The 16,752-nt window shown below is 42.4% G+C and overlaps 2 protein-coding genes across 17 annotated transcripts in view; both read left to right on the top strand.

The window, feature by feature from the left end:
• The first annotated feature begins 1,136 nt into the window (after positions 1 to 1,136).
• On the top strand, positions 1,137 to 5,755 carry HOXC8 (homeobox C8). Its single transcript, XM_083428041.1, has 2 exons — positions 1,137 to 2,231; positions 3,858 to 5,755. The coding sequence occupies exons 1-2, from the start codon at positions 1,796 to 1,798 to the stop codon at positions 4,148 to 4,150; spliced, it is 729 nt and encodes a 242-aa protein (XP_083284167.1). The 5' UTR covers positions 1,137 to 1,795; the 3' UTR covers positions 4,151 to 5,755.
• Positions 5,756 to 7,583: 1,828 nt separating this feature from the next.
• The window catches only part of LOC310671418 (homeobox protein Hox-C5-like), a 149,457-nt gene continuing 140,288 nt past the window's right edge, over positions 7,584 to 16,752 (top strand). For 3 of the 16 annotated variants that reach the window (XM_083427442.1, XM_083427443.1, XM_083427444.1), the window contains exons 1-2: positions 10,047 to 11,488; positions 11,991 to 12,102. In XM_083427442.1, the coding sequence (XP_083283568.1) occupies positions 11,486 to 11,488; positions 11,991 to 12,102 (115 nt within the window). In that variant the 5' untranslated portion in view covers positions 10,047 to 11,485. The other 13 variants (XM_083427446.1, XM_083427445.1, XM_083427447.1 and 10 more) reach the window with 11 other exon arrangements.

Consider the following 16,752-nt stretch of genomic DNA (forward strand, 5'->3'; position numbering starts at 1 on the left):
GAAATTCATTTACTTGCCATTTTCTGGGGAAAGGGAGGGGGAGGGAGAAAGAGAAACCCAGTAAGAGATTTTGAGAGGGGAGAAGGGGTTTGCTGATGAGTTTATGAAAGGGCCATGGGAACAGCTAATTTATAGAAGTGTGCCTGATTCTTGTCTTATTTAAGAAGCTCCCGCACCCCCACCCCCCCACCGCCAGCCTCGCAAAGAAAGAAAGAAACCAGCCCAGGAAATATTAATTTGCAAAGTTTAGAAGAAGGGGAAAGCTGCTGGTTTTGTGCTTCTGTTTAATAGCCTGGGTTCTTTAACACAGTCGTAAAAAAGAATGTGCAGCCTCCCAAAGGAAAGTATTCAGCCAATGGTCACTCTGGAGTGAAGAAAGTACATGGGCGGGGGGGGGGCAGGAGAGATGTTTGCAATACATGGATACTACATACGACTACATGCATAAGACATGCGAACAATTACCCACCATTTGGTAAAAGCGACGGGGGTAGGAAGATAGATCCTACATTTTGCCACACCAAAAAAACCCTCCATATCCTGTGGACCTTCCGCCTCCCTCCGCCCCACTTTCCCAACTACTTGGAGGAGACATTTCCTGTGGGCAGGGTATAGTTATTTCCTTCAAGTGAAGCCATCCAGTTATTTTCAGATGGGAAGATTCACCATTGGTCCGAAGACAAAAAGAAAATATAAGCATATTATTTCTACAATCTTTATTTGTTTAAAAGGCACACACACACAATAATACATAGAAATGGCATTCATAGCCATCTAAGATACTCTAGGCTCCCTTATGTTCTTTCCCTCAGTCTCTCTCTCTGTGTTTTAAAAGAGGGGTTTGCTCTCTTTCTCTCTCCCCCCCCCCGCTAATCATAACACCCCCTAAGAGTGACAGACACATAAATAAGGACAGTTCCATTGCTAGAGTTGGGGAGAGGGTTGAGTTTTGGAGGGGGGGTTCCCCCTTGATTGTCATCATAATAAGGCCTCCTGAAGCTATCCGGTGTTTATTTCTGCCCCTCCCCCCAAAATTGATCCGGGTTGGCGTTTTATACCTATTACCTGTTGAAGTAACCTAAATTGACCTCGCTGGCGCATGTATTTGCTCAGATAAGTGAAGAGGCTCCGTAGCAGGGGGGGGGGAGAGAGAGAGAGAGAGAAGGAGCACCTAAGGGTATTACTGCGCACCTTTCATAACCCTGCTCCATTCACTAGATATGAGGGTGTATGTGTGTGCGTGCGTGTGTTTTCTCTCTTCCCCCTATCCTCCTTCTGAAGGGCTGATTATTTCACCTCCCCGTCACCCCACGAACCCCCCGATTTCCTTGTCATTTTCTTCCTAGCCTGTCTTGGTGTGGTGGATTGATGAATCCAGATCGCGTGTGAGAGCAAGCGAAAGAGAGAGAGAGAGAAAGAGAGAGAGAGCGCCTCACCACCGGGATTTTGAGGAATTTGCCTGTGGTGTTAAAGGGAAGGGAAGAAGTAAGAGAAACTGAGAGAGAGCTCTACCTATCGACGGATATAAGAGAAGTCAAGAGCATTAGGCATAAGCAGCCATACCCACTCAGGCACTATGAAACGTCTTTGAGAGAGCGAGAGAGCGCGCGCATTAAAAAAAAAAAAAAAAAAAAAGGCACAACCAGCCACTAACCAGGACTTTGCAGAGTCCAGAGAGAGCGAGAGCGAGAGTCCTTAGCACTGATCTCTTTATAGAATTAAAGACTTTTTTTTTTTTTTTGGTGGTGGTTGGTGGTAAAAGGTTGGTTTTCCTCCTTCCTTTCATGCGAGAGCCATGAGTTCCTACTTTGTAAATCCTCTTTTCTCCAAGTACAAAGGCGGCGAGTCTCTGGAACCAACTTACTACGATTGCAGATTTCCACAAAGTGTAAGCAGAAGCCATGCTCTCGTGTACGGTCCGGGCACCACGGCTCCCGGCTTCCAACACCCTTCACACCACGTCCAAGAGTTCTTCCACCACGGAACCTCCAGCATCTCCAACTCGGGATACCAGCAAAATCCTTGCGCCCTGGCGTGCCACGGAGACGCTTCTAAATTCTATGGATACGAAGCCCTACCCAGGCAATCGCTTTATGGTGCCCAGCAAGAGGCGGCCGTGGTACAATATCCTGACTGTAAATCCTCTTCCAACAGTAACTCTAGCGAGGGACAAGGGCATTTAAATCAAAATTCTTCTCCCAGTCTCATGTTCCCATGGATGAGACCTCACGGTTAGGACCATTTTTTTCTCCTTCCTCCTTAAATGTGTTCTTTTCTATTTAAGCAGAGAAAGAAAGAAAGGGTTTTAGGGAACGGGGGGAGGGCGGGGGGGGGATCTGTATTTTGGAGAGACAGGCAAAGGCAGATAGATAAATAGTAGGGTTGGTTGCAAGAATGTTTCTTCTTCCTGTTTCGGGAGGGGGTATATATATATATATATATATATATATATATATATAGTAAACAAGGCTGTAGCTGGCTTTAAAAGGCAATAAGGTGATTTCTGGGTTTAAATCACAATAAAGTAAAACTTTTTAAAAAATAGCTTGCCTCCAGGAGAGCAGTAAGATACAGCTCCCACGAGGTTATTAGCATGTTGATAATACGCTGGGTGCCCCCCCCCTCTAAAAATGTCATATAGCTTTTCCTAACTGCTTGACGTCTTGGGCTAAAAGGTGAGCTTTAATAATAATACAATATCGCTGCAGATCATTTGAATATTTCGAGAGATCTTTAATATTTAAAGTGTAAACTTTGAAGGGCAACTTTGTTCACAATTTTTTTGTTTTAAGGAAAAGGCTTAAGAACACTTAGAGATGATGGTGCTGGTGGTGATAATAATAATAATAATAACAACAACAATAATACTAATGGTGACAGTAGCAGTAACGACTCTACAAATTGCTGTATTAAAAGTAACTTTACTGAAAGGAGCAGCGCCAAAATGCCCACAGAATTCTCTAATACTCTGCTAAGCATAAGTTTCAGAAGGCTTTTTAATTCAAAACACATGAAGGCTCATTTGTTTGTTTTTAACTGGGAAATTAAAGGACAGCTTTAGCTATAACCCCCCCTTCTTTAAAACACAGTGTGTAAAGATGTCTCAGAAAGGCTTCAGATCAGACATATAACACGGAGCAGAAGATTAGAAGTTATTGTTATGATTGACGATTCTTACTTCCAGGCAAGCCTGTAATAAAAATCTCGATAATAAAAAAATGGGGGAGGGATGGTTGTTGTTGTTGTTTAAAAACAACAACAGCAACAACAACAGCAATCTCGTATGTAAAAAATAACAATATATACAAACTGTGGTATTTTACTATAATTATTGTTGCTGGGTTGGCTTTGAGTGCCTTTTCAACGTTTGTATATATGTTGCTACAGCCATGCATATGGATGCCTAAATAGACACACAGAAAGCAGCAGCAGAGTCCAACCCACCCACCCCCAAAAAATTAAAACTGAAAGAAACTGTAGTGGAATACCTATCCTGAGGGTTACTAAGGAAAACCGAGAAACAAGGAAGTATTTTTTTAAAAAGTGCATTTGCACTAGGAAGTCAAAAGTAAATTTTGCACACAGACAGGGGAGGAGGAGGGGGAGGAATGGGTGGCAGGAGGTCTGCCTTGGAACTCCGGTTCCTAAGGTAATTTTATTTCAATATATGCTTTCTTTCATTTGACTGTTGGAATGCTAGAAGGGGCTGTAGGAGGTGGGAGACAGACAGTGGCGAGGGTAGTGGGTGGGTGGGAAGTGGTCTGTTGTCATTAGGAGACATGAAGGCAGAATGAAAGCGAAGAGAAGAGACCCTAACAAGTTATTTGTTGTTGTTGTTGTTGTTGCCTGTTCAACAGCTCCCGGAAGGCGCAGTGGCAGGCAGACTTACAGCCGGTATCAGACCTTGGAGCTAGAGAAGGAGTTCCTCTTCAACCCCTATTTGACACGGAAGCGGCGTATAGAGGTCTCTCACGCCCTGGGACTGACAGAGAGGCAAGTCAAGATCTGGTTCCAGAACAGGAGGATGAAATGGAAGAAAGAGAACAACAAGGATAAACTCCCCGGAGCCAGGGACGAGGAGAAGACGGAGGAGGAAACTAACGAGGAAGAGGAAAAAGAAGAAGAGGAAAAAGAAGAAAGCAAGGACTGATCTCTCTCAGCTCCTTGAAGTCCTCGTTTTATGGCAGATGATAAATCGAGATGTTTACGACGGTCATTCGCTTTTATAGAGTATAGAATGGAGAGACTCACACACAACAGTAACTACCTGTCAAAAGAGTTGTAGCTCCCCCTTTTTATTGTCATAGGACTTCCCTTAGTTCCCCCCTTCCTTATAGCAGCATTTTTTAAAAATAATAATAATAATTTTAACTTTTTAAAAACAAAAACATTTTTTTTTGTGTTTGGCTTCCAGTGAAATTACTATAGAACTGGATTGACTTACAGATCCAGTCCTAAACCCAGCACTATCTATTTCCAGACGAATGGACCTCTTCGCCATCACCACCACCAGCAGTGACCCCACCCCCTTCCACTCCTGGCTTTCTTCTAGTTGTCAGCAAATACAAGGATCTTATATATTTATTTGGGATAGGAAGGACTCCTATTTCTTCTCGACCAGGTTTAACCACCTCCCCAAGTTTAATAATATAAAAGGTAAAGGGAGGGAGGGAGGGAATGTATGAAAACGCTTTATGCTTAGTCTTAACTTTTAAACAAACAAACATCCCTATCTACCTATGTGCTCTTCCATGCCAAGGTCCATTTCTTATTTTTAACTTTTAGCTGTGTCAATCAGTAGCTACTAAATGACAATTTCTTCTTGGAAGATGGAGGCTTGACACATGCCTGAAGACAGCACCACATGCTTATTAGTTATCTATGAATATATCTGTATGTTGTGTCTACCTATATACGCCCTGCGGTTTGGCAGGAAAAAGCTATAGCATTATGCATTTTGGCTTGGAAGGAAGCCCCAGCCAAATCAATGGGACTTACGTTTGAGGAAACATGCTTAGGATAGCTGTGAAGGACACGGAACCACCTAATGATTTCTCTGGGTGTTGTTTACTATATTACTCGTGTGAGCACTCGAAATTCTTAACATACTACCTAATGGGAAACCTGCAATAATCATCTATTAGCAACAAGGTGGGGGCTTACACATACTTAAAATAAAAAACAAAAAACTTGTTCGAATCATTTTAAAGAGGAGTTGTGTATTGCCCTAATGCAAGCTACTAAGTAGCAGAAAATAATAATAATAATGAAAAAGAAAAAAGAAAAAAAGAAAAATACAAAAAACACATTGTAATGTATCTTATCACTACCTATAGAAGGAGTCATGCTTTGAAAGTATTTGTAACGCGGTTTTGTTGTCGTATGTTGCTGCTTATTTTCTCTTGGAAAAAAATAATTCCCAACAACTGAAACTGCCTAGATAAGAACGCACAGTATTGTATTATTTTATTGTGCTTATAATGTAGTTTAGGACTTAAATTGCACTGAATGTATAGTTATCTATTTGTCTTGACTTATCTGTTAATGCAACATGCTCGAATTACACACACACACACTCACACACACAAAAAAACCATACACACTTGTCATTGTTTTATGTAAGCCATCGTTCTCTGCGTGTTCAAAACTCTGAATGTAGCAATTTCTGCCAGAAATCCAATTCTGGCGACCGTGGATTTGTATTGTATACGTGAGTCATTACGTAAATAAACAATAAAAATTGAGGGGAAGAAAAGGATTGTGGCTTCTTAAGCAGTTTGCCAATTCTTTAAATCCACATCCACTGACTCGGGAAGTCTTGGCAGAAGCCACTGGACGATTCATACGTTCAAGTTACTTAACAGTTCAAAACCAAGACTCAGGCTTTTCACTTCCAAAGAAATGAGGCGTTACGTTAACACGTTCACAGACTAGGGTTAAGAGCCTTAAGTACGTTGGTTTGGAATGCCACGGAGATCCGTGGAACTTGGTGTCACTTAAGGATTAGCGTCAAGACAGCAACTGGGTAAACAAAGAGAGGAGGCGAAACTCCTTCCGTCATGACCATCAGTTCTCTGCTGGTGCTATGAATTCACACGAGAAGATCTCTTAGGCTGAACTCCTCAAGACACCTACTGGGGAGTAAGTCCCATTAAATATACAGAGGCTCTCCTTGCACCTAACAGACGCGCTACAAAGATTCACGCCCCACCTTCGCCTAAATTGAGCTTTACCTTCTGTTGCTAGCCTTCAAATTTCTACCTCTACTAGTATATTACTTCTTGCTTTGCTATAAAGTATAACAATGGTTTTCTTTAGCTTCTTACGTTTTTAAAGCATATCAACAGCGACACTCTTCCTTCCACTGGCATTCATGGGAGGGGGGGTTCGAGTGTTTGTCCACTGAAAATGTCATAGTTCGCCATTTCACACCTAATATTTTGTGGTGTACGTGTGTGAAAGTGTGCAAAGACGGAAATAGCTGGAAGGAATCCGTGTGTCTCACGTCCCTGTCCATATCTACATTATGAAACGACTGGAAGGAGACATAATGGAGACATTAAAAGGGGGCTTTGCGATGAGCTGGTACTTATTTATTTATAAGAAATACTTTGTTCAGGAGCACAATCAGCAAACTGGAGGAACACCCTGAATATTTTTCCATTGTGTGAATGTACGCAAAACACACGTTGCTTGACAAAATGACACTGGCAAACATGTTTATTTTCTCTCTTTCTTACTCACACACACATGCAGAGAGATTGTGTGTGTGTGTGTGTGCATACACATATACAGGCACACACACAATATTGAGAGGGCGAGTAGGTATTCCTAGAATATTATTATATCTGGCCTGCGGTGAAATGGACTTCATCCCACAATGGCATTTGGTATGAAAATGGACAGGTTGTTTACACTGATACCCCAGATAAGGCATTGCAAGATTCCTAAAATACATCCTGGCTTAGTAAACTGAATCTGGAAAAGATACTGGGAGTCTGAGAACATTCTTAACTTCCAAAAACTAACACTGAAGTCTTTAAATATTTAAATAACTGAAGTGTGTGTGTTTGTGTGTGTGTGTGTGAGAGAGAGACAGACGTGCTGGACATTGCAGAAAACAATTGTACAAGGGGAAAGACCGTGTGATGTCTATTTACGTCGGATCCATGAATTCCTACTTCAGCGTTTTTTATTATTTCATTGGAGTGTTGCATATTTGTGTTTAGGGTTCTGGAAAAGATAGTGGCTATGCAGGAATATTCAGTGCATTATCCGAAGGTGCTTGTTTGGATGCGAGAAGGAACTGTTGAACCTGACATAATATTAGAAGCCGACTGCAGGTTGCGTCCAGGGGAACAATCTTCTCCAAACATAAAAGCACCGTCCTTTATAGCATAATGCAGGCTTCCGCGGTGATAAATGTAGGGTGCCTATGATTCTTTTCAAAATTCTAGTTAGGAGTGTGTTTAGGAGGGGGGAGAGGACCATTTGATTGACTGTGTACAGTACTACACACATGCATAGTAAAGACAGACTTTTGCACCAGCTGATAGAATTCATACCCACAATACCAAGTCGCCGCTCTTGCCCAGGCATAGATGTGTACACGCCTATTATTATTAAATGGCGTATTCTTGAGTGGACACTCTCAAGACTTCATCAATTCCGCCTGCTCATTGCAAGGGACCGACAATAAAGCTTTGCCATTGTGTAGACTTTATGAGGCTGCAGAATAGAAAGGTAAGTCCATTGTGTTACTCATCATAACTAGGGGAAGGCCAGACCTGCCTTAAGGCGAGATTTAGACATCTATCTATCTAATCTATCTATCTATCTATCTATCTATCTATCTATCTATCTATCTATCATCATCTTCTGAGTTGGGTTGTCTCGTGGTAATATCTAATATAATGGCGACTTTTCCTACAGCGGATTACAGAAGTTTAAAGCGTGGCGGATCCACACATTTTAAAGCAAAGCTTGGGAGCATCTTATCATCTTCTGAACTAAGTCCATACTGTTTGTTCCCTTTCGAGAATCATTCTCTGCACAACCCGCACCAACCCATCTCTTGTCCCCAAAGGGGAAGTGGCCGGATAAACTACTCTTACAGAGATTTGAAGTAGATTCAAGAAGAGGCGAGAAAACTTAATTTCAAAATAAGGGAATTAAAAGGGCGTGGGGGGGGGGGAGAGAGAGAGAACAAAAAAGAAAAAGAAGAGAAGAGAAAAGAAAAAAGAGCTGTATCTGCACTCTATCCATCATATTTAAGTCCATGTTCTTAAGTGGTTTGATTTGAAGGAATCTCCCAAACGATACTTATCTATCATAGGGTTAGAAGTTAAATTATTGGAATTGCTAGGCAAAGCTGTTACATTTGGGGTGGGGCGGTGGTGGAAATGATTATGGCTTATAGTCAATACACAACAAAGTCGCATCTTTAGATGACATGCATTTACTATATATACATATAGTAATCACTTCATAATTTCCAAAGGGAGACAAAAAAGAGACAGGGAAAAGGCCATTTTTACGAGGCGAAGTAATTTGAAAGAAGATAATGCTCTTCACAAAGTGGCTGATTCGGAAATGATCATTACTTCAATATTACCGAAATGAGTTTCACCCACCCGCCTGGAGTAAGAAATATCATCCTATTCTGCATTTTTTTTTATTAGCCAATCAAAATTCCTTCAAATCTCCATTTGTGATTTGTGAAAAATAGAAATCCACGAAAAAGCTGCACTGGAGCATATTGCTCATTTTCTCTTAATTTATTATTCTAATCACAGCAGCCGTTACATGATAATGCATCCATTAAGCGGGCGGGGGTATATGTGTTGGAGGTGGGTGGGGTTTAGAATACTTTTCCATTCGAGACTTGGAAATGTACACAAATGATATTTCATACACGTACCCAAAAGTTTGGAGGCCTAAGTTTTCAGGCAGAGGTTGAGAATAACCTGAATGAATGAAAGAAAAAAGTTCCCAAGGTAAAGTCGGGAAAGTAATTTTGCTTTCTCTACCTTTCTTCGCATTCTCTCTCTCTCTCTCTCTCTCTCTCTCTCTCTCTCTCTCTCTCCCGCTTTCTCCTTCCTTCCTTCCTTCCTTCCTTCCTTTTAGCATTCCCTCTCAATTTCAAGTTACTAATTGAGCGTCCCCACCCTCCTAGGAAAAGTTCGGAGAGCTTCCCCTCCACCTCTGGCAACCCGATGCGAGGTAAAATCCGCAGAGCACCCAAACCAGTGAAACGTGTCTCCAGTATCAGGAGAGTCGGAATGCGGAATAAGATACAAAAGAGAGGGAGGGAAGGAAATGTATCCAACCTCTTTCTCCGCAACACTCGAAAACGTGCAGCACAGGTTATGCTTTTGCTGCAAGATAAAATTTCCTGTTCCCTTTATGGACCCTTTTCTCCCGAGAAAACGGGGAGCCCATTGTCTCCAGGGCCGCTGTTGTGACGGTTCCTTCCTCGTCGTAACTTTTAACTACCTGTTATAAAATTTATTGGCGGTTTGTAAAGTGAAAAAAGTAATTTCCCTTCCGTCCGGTTGGATTACATCCTATAATGTGGGGTTTCGGGAGCCCCCCCGCCGCCCCAGACAGACACGCACTCGCACATAGACTGGAGAAACGCGTCCCCACACAACACTTCCCCACCCCTGAAAATTTTCGAAATACAAAAAAAGAGAGAGGAGAAAAGTTAGCTGCCATGCGGAATAAAAATTTATATGTGGGTGCAACCCGATCCCATTAAAATCCATTGGAATGCAGGTAAAGCCTGACAGATATTAGGATAGGAGCTAGCTGTCGAAATATCTCTCCACCCCAATTTCCATTTCGCCCCAAGGTTATGACTTACTTCTATGGGGCAGCATGTTCAGACAGCAATGCTAATATCTTCCAGACTTATCTATCTGTCTGTCTATATCTATCTATCTATCTATCTATCTATCTATCTATCTATCTATCTATCTATATCTATCCAATCTGTCTCTATCATGTATCTATGTATAATTATATTATCGCTTATTCTATACGTATTAAGAAGGAAAAATTATTCTTTGCGGTTTCTCAGATTTCCCCCCAGAATTATTATTTTCCTCTAACTATATGGCCCCATAATCTCCATCTTGTAATACTAATATTAATGCGCGTCTGGGAAAGTGAAACTGAAAAAGGGCGTGGAAGTCTGTGATCAAATATTAAGAAATTCTGCCCGTCCTTGGGTGGACTGATGTGTTTAATGTATATCCTTATTGTAAGTCAGATTCCGCTAATTTTGAAAAGGTTACAGTTTCGGGAGCCTCTCTTTATAGACTTGAAGTGCACCAAGAAGACCAGTTGTCCCATTAAAAATCAAAACGGGGGGAGGAAGGCTGTTTATTGATTTATTTATAGTTAAGGGGGAAAAAACCCCGATCTATCTCCCAGTTAAGACCATGTCTTTAGCCCCAAACCCTTGAGGTCCCACTGAATGTGGATTGGGGTTGGAGCCGGGGAGACAAATCCCTTGGACTGATTCAGATGATATCTAGGTTCTAGAACAGTGAAAAGGTGGGTGTTATGGACATGGAAAGGATGGAGTTTGCAAGTATCAAAAAGGAGTCACCTTTTGCTTTCGGGTAAAGGGTCCGCTAGGAGTTAAACACGGGTCTAGGGGACCGGGGTTGTAAATAAACTCCTCTTCGATACACACACACATACGTGTGTCTGAGGGAGACTGTGAGTGAGTGTGTGTACACATTTATCGCCTTTAAAAAAATTGTATATTCACGTTGCATTTCCCACCAGTGAACTGGCTTGATTAAAGGTGCAATCCGGGAACTGGAAAAATCAGTGGCAGCGTGGCCATATGGGTTGCCCCTTGAATAAGCAAATAAGAGCCAGAAGCGAAACAAGAAGCAAATTAGCAGCAATAATAGAAAGAGTAGCATTGCCCGATGAACGCCAGCGTTGTAGTCTTCCCCTGTCTCCGCCCCTTCGCATATTAGCTGGTTCGTGTGTGTGTGTGTGTGTGTGTGTGTGTGTGTGGTTTTGTGTTTGTTTTTTTAAAAAAGAAATGAATAAATAGACTTAAAACAAAGCTGTTACTCCTACTCCGTCAGATCTCTCCAAATGAATTCAGGTTAGAATATATTTTAATGAGTGTGTGTGTGTGTGAGTGTATATATATATATATATCCACACGCAGACATATATATACACACATGTAAATATATGGAAAGAGTAATTCTATAAACATGGCGACAGAGAAGAGCATTTGCACTCGTCACAAAAATGCAACGCATTCTTGGTTGTTTGCAGAAAATTTACAGCTGAGCAATAAAAGTTTACGACTGAATCACAAGTTGGATTGGCCACAGGAAGTCATGTGGACTCCATCCATGAACGTGAACTTTTTATTGTGGTTTCTCTTATGACTCTTTCGCAGTAGTCCTTCCTTTAACAGTCCAAGCAGTGCCAGTGAAACGGGGGTACGATGGTATCTGTATTTTTTCCTTTTAATTATTATTAGTATTTTTTTCTGGTGGTGGTAGTGGAGGGGGTGGGGGAAGGAATCTCGAATTGTCTCTGTTCTTTCCCCCCTCCCTCCCTCCCTTCTTTTTTCCTTTTTTTCTTTCTCCCTTTCTTTCCTTTGGGGTTGGAATTGTTGGTTGCTCTGGGCATTTTAGGAATAATGAGTTTACTGCTGCGGCTGGTTGCCTCCTCCCATTCTCCACCCCTAGGGGCAAAACGCAGCACATTTCCTTGGGAGGATGCAATGACGAGGGGGACAAGGAGTTGTAAATACCTTTATTTTATTTTATTTTTAAGGGGGAGGGAGGGGGAAGAGATGCTAGCCCCGTCTTCTCTCCTGACCCCCAAGTTAAAAAACAACAACAACAGAAGAAGACTATTTTATTTTTTGGTTTATTTTCTGTCTATCCCTCCCCCACCCCCCATTCTTTTTTGTTTTGTTTCTCTTTTTTAATATTTCTGTGGAGCTGAACACAGCGTCAGCGGAACAGAAAAGAGGCAGAAGAGAGAGAGAGGAAGGGGAGAGAGAGAGAAGGAAAGAGAGAGAGAGAGAGAGGAAGGAAGGGGAAAGAGACTCTGGTAAGTGTTCCCTTATTGGCTAAAATGTGTAACTAATGATCCATGGCGATGGGTGTTAAAGATAATGATGCATCGTTTTCGCGAAGCAGACGGAAAGAGGGGTGTAGCCTGGTTATGACAGAATATGATCAGGAAGGATCGGCGCAAATGTGGTTAATTCGGGGGAGGAGGGAGGGGGGTGAACGGTTTGCTAGTGGTGATGTCACTGCGGTCTGGTTTGCTGGAGACAGAGGATGCCGGCTGCAGTCTGCCTCCCCTTTACAATGGTGCAGTGTTTTACAGGGGTGGCGAGGATGGCGGGAGGGCTGGGATGGAAGCGCCCTCGCGGGGGGGTGGGGGGAGAGGAACACAGCGGCGAGAAAGCGCCTGTGGTCGTAGAGTCCAGTAGTTAAAGTCAATGCGAGTATCCGGATCCAGCATCAGATTGGGCCCAAAGGCCATTGAATCCATTTAATTATTATCATCGTTACTTAAAAAGTTTCCAGCGTGCGCGGATTTTGTTTTTGTTTTTTTTAAAAAAGATAAACAACAGTGACAACTTTTCTTAAGAGCAATTGAGCGCAGTGAGTACTTCAAGCACATGCGCAGTGTGCGCTCTCATCCAGGAAACGGGAGGAAGATTCCCCCCTGGTGTACAGCAAGAAAGTAGCCAAGCAAGCAGGAGTGCCATTTTTAATGAGCAATTATGAGCTAGCTGTGTTTGTTGTGAAGCAGGAGGCGCCTTACCTTTCCACTCTCTCCCCCCAACACATGGTTCCGATTGGCTCCTCGGAAAGCTTATATATTTTTAAGACTATATTTAGGAGTTGAACCCTCCGCCCCATTTGAGAGTGTGTTTCTCTGTGTCCTTCTCAGGCCTCCCCCGCCCCTCCGGGAAAGGTGCAGTCCAATCGAGCAAAGCATGAATCCTGACTTTATTTCTCTCTATATATAATTTGATGGCTGTTGAAAGAGTTTAAGAAATAAACTGCATTGTTTGGATGTGCCATGTCAACGTTTTACGGTGTGGAGCGTGTATTCCAGTGCTTGTTTGTTGTGTTGTAACGCTGCTGAAGGAGGTTTTCCTTCCAACATGTTAGCAGAGAACATGGGGAATTTTTTTTACATATTTCCCTTTCTAGAGTCCACACACACACACACACACACACACACTACACCGGCCCAACAAAATGCATTATACCCCTATCAATATGATTATGGGTGTGTATCTTCCTGAGATTTTCCTCAGTTAATGTGGGTGCAAACTGCATTCCAATTAGTAAATAATAATAATAATAATAATAATAATAATAATAATAATAATAATCAGAAGCAAATAATAACAAAACGGACGACGAGGCTTTCGACAAAAGGGTGGGGGAAGGGAACAAAGACCCAGGTCCCTTACTGAATTTATTCTAAATCCATTCCCCCTTTGCCCACGCTCATAAACATATAGAAATTCAAATCCCTGGGAAGGGCACCCTGTTCGTCTCCTGCTTGTAAGGCCCTTCAGCTAGATTCCTCAATGAAATATTTAACACATTCTGCATCCAGGTTTATAAAAGGCCTCGCCCGCCATAGCGTTTTGCCACTGAGCACACACACACACTGCACGGTGCTTTTTGAGGGGACTTCTAATGAAACGCGTTCTAATTGGATTGCTTGCTGCAATATGTGTGCTGCAATGAATGACTATTGTTTATAAAAGTGGCACACACACACACACAAAAACCAAATAACATCTGTGGGGTGGTGTTAAATCTGATCAAATACATCCGATCGCGCCAGCCATTTTATTCTTAAGGAAAGCGAGAGCGAAGGCAGCCCATCCACGAGCCTTCCTGGGGGTTCTGTAAACAAAAGAAGCCCAAAACTGGTAAGTGGGACGTGCGTATGTCATGTCTGTGCATAGAAGGAGCCGCACATTCTAGACGCCTGTGTCTCCCATTTTGCTTTGGGGAGTCGGATTTCTGGGTGTGTGTGTGATGGGGGTGCGGGGATACAGTTTGGGATACGGTTGCTGGACAGTGCGGGCTGCGCGTTTACTCGGGAGTCAGTCAGTTTAATCTGCAATCGCACCTCGAGGGGCCAGTAAGCTCCACAGTAGTCCATAGGAATGCGTTGCTCGCTTTCTAAATGCGCTTCCTATTGGGCGGGTGGAAGAAAGCCAGGTGGCTTACTTGCAGGTAAATGGGTTTAGGAGTGGCGGTAACGAAGCAAGGTACGCCCTCCCTCCGATTAGCTTGGGTGAATATTTATATATGCGATGGGTTCCATTACTGACTGCAAAGGAGGTCGCAATAAGGACCTTAAAAAAAATAAAAAATGACCAGGCAATGGTTATTTGAACCACATGGTTGCCGGACTGTCGTTGTCGTTTCCCCCTCTTCCTTTCCTCCTCTCGTTGTTTCTGGAGTTAGGACGTGTTTTTGTGCTGGTTGAAGAGATATGAATCCCTTTCGATATTTGCCTGTTGTCCAATGTTATTTGCTGTGCCTTTTCCTTTAGCCTTCTGCAACAACCACCCGCTCGTCTCTCCCAGGATTGCCCATACAATACACATTTTAATCTATTGATTTAGTCTTTAAACTGACATATTGCCGTTGTTCATAAACTCAGAACGTTGGAGCTGATCTAAAAGGAGGGAATATAAGAAAAACTGATTTATATTCCCTGCACTTTACAGACCAAACGAGAAGAAATGAATGGCTCCTTTTATCTATAACATCACCATAGACGAGGGATCATAGTGAACATTCCCAGGCATTATTGACACACAGGTCCAGGAAAGGGGGCGGTGGGGGGGGGAGAGAGAGACAGACTACATCCAGGAGCAAAATCCGATACTGTGATAGTTAACGTTGGCCCCCGCACGTAGCTTTTAATCCTTGGTGCGTGTCATAAACAGGGCAGTAAATGTGAAAATTGAAAACCACAAATGTGACACGGTAATATAAATCACACACATATATATTTATTAAGGGGAACGAGTGCCATAATAAAAACAATTGGAAGAACATTACAATTTTACAACAACTGCAATATCAATAATACATTTCTTTACAGCAGCAAAACCGTATCAACAACAATAAAAGCAACCACCACTATCTATGTACCTATTTTTCAACATAGAAAGAGAGAAACGGGGCGGGGGGGGGGAGCAGCGGCTGGAGCTGGGTTGAGAGTGGGGAATGAAAAAACATAATGAGACAAACTTTTTTTTTTTTAATGACAACTTCAGTAACTGTCGTAATAATGCACCCTGAAATCGTGTAATATATACCAATTTACATTTCATTTAGGAGAGAGAGAGCAGGCAGGCTGGCGGTGTGCGCATGAGCAGCTGGGAGTTGGAGGGAATACGTACAATTAGGATTGCTTAAATCTGTGTTCAAAGTTTTTAAACAAAAAATAAAATAGCAGAAGTAGGCGGCCACGTTGCTTAGAATAAATATGGTCTGGCTGCAAAGTAGCAGCTGCTAAGCTTGTTTATGAAAAGGATAGGGCGAGTTGGGAGAGAACTTCACTTTTCAATGATTTTGTTGTATGTGCCTCTGGTTTTTAATTTTCATTTTAATTGCGTCTGGGACTTGGCTTCCTACATTTTACATTTTAGCACGCTTTGCGCTGTATTGGCCTGAGGAACTGAGAGGCTGTCTTGGGCCTATGGCGATGCGGATATTTTCCGGACCTTCCCTTAAGTGACAAATGTATTTAAGCTCTATGAGTTACAATGAGAGATTATTTACGCACGTGCTTAATTAACTCTGGCTTTGAAATCAGTAGGTGTTGAACGTTCCTCACTTTCCCCGGATCGTGTCCATACATTTGTGTGATGCATTTTTTATTGGTAAAAATGGGGCTGGCTGAAATAAACAAAAACTTTACACAGGTTTTTAAAAAAAGGAAAACAAGACTGGGTCTTAAGGCCAAAGTTAAAAATAAAATAAAAGCACGTCCCAGAAGCAAAAGGGAGAGAAAGTTACATTTTGAAGGGGGAAATGCGGGGGAGGGGGGGAAGACATTGATGGACGAAAGAATGGTACCTGTGAGTCAAAAGACTACGTGGTCTAATATATAATATGTGATATAATATGTTATTATATGTCTCACGTACATATGAGATATGGGGCGTTTGTGTGTGTGAATGTACATTTCAACATTGCAGACACCGGTCTCTTGCAGAGTGCAACGAAATATCATAATTTCAGCATCACATCCAGTTATTTGGTTGAATTGAAATGTGCAGCCCTGAGGATGGGTTATCTTCAGTCTGATGCCAGGAAATCTGGGGGCGCGGTCGGTTCTGTGTTTATATTTTATATGCTGTTCTGCATAACTGTTCGTGTACCGTGGAGGGAAGTTGTGGATATAGAGGATTAAAAAAAACCGAGAAAGCACGTGACAGTTTTGATTCCTGGAATTGCTGATCAGATCTACTGGATCCACTGGCGTTTCTTGAGGTTCATCTAATGAACACAGGGCAATTTGCTGTTGCTGTGGGTGAGGTTGTGCAGCACACGCCGCTGTCCTGACTGTATAACGTAAACGTGTCATGAGAAAGGGAACCCACAAAGCAATAAAACGTAGCGCGTGCAATCCAGCTCCGTGAAAACCCGCTGGATTTTCTGCCGTTGATTTCGATGAGATTTGTGCGTTTGCCCCTAG

Source organism: Podarcis tiliguerta (genome assembly GCF_965153285.1).
Source record: "Podarcis tiliguerta genome assembly, chromosome: 2".
Lineage (NCBI taxonomy): Eukaryota > Metazoa > Chordata > Lepidosauria > Squamata > Lacertidae > Podarcis > Podarcis tiliguerta.

Coding starts and splice junctions, on each gene's coding strand:
- HOXC8 (XM_083428041.1), top strand. CDS start 1,796: ATGAGTTCCTACTTTGTAAATCCTCTTTTCTCCAAGTACAAAGGCGGC. Junction 2,232..3,857: donor CCCATGGATGAGACCTCACG/GTTAGGACCATT, acceptor CCTGTTCAACAG/CTCCCGGAAGGCGCAGTGGC.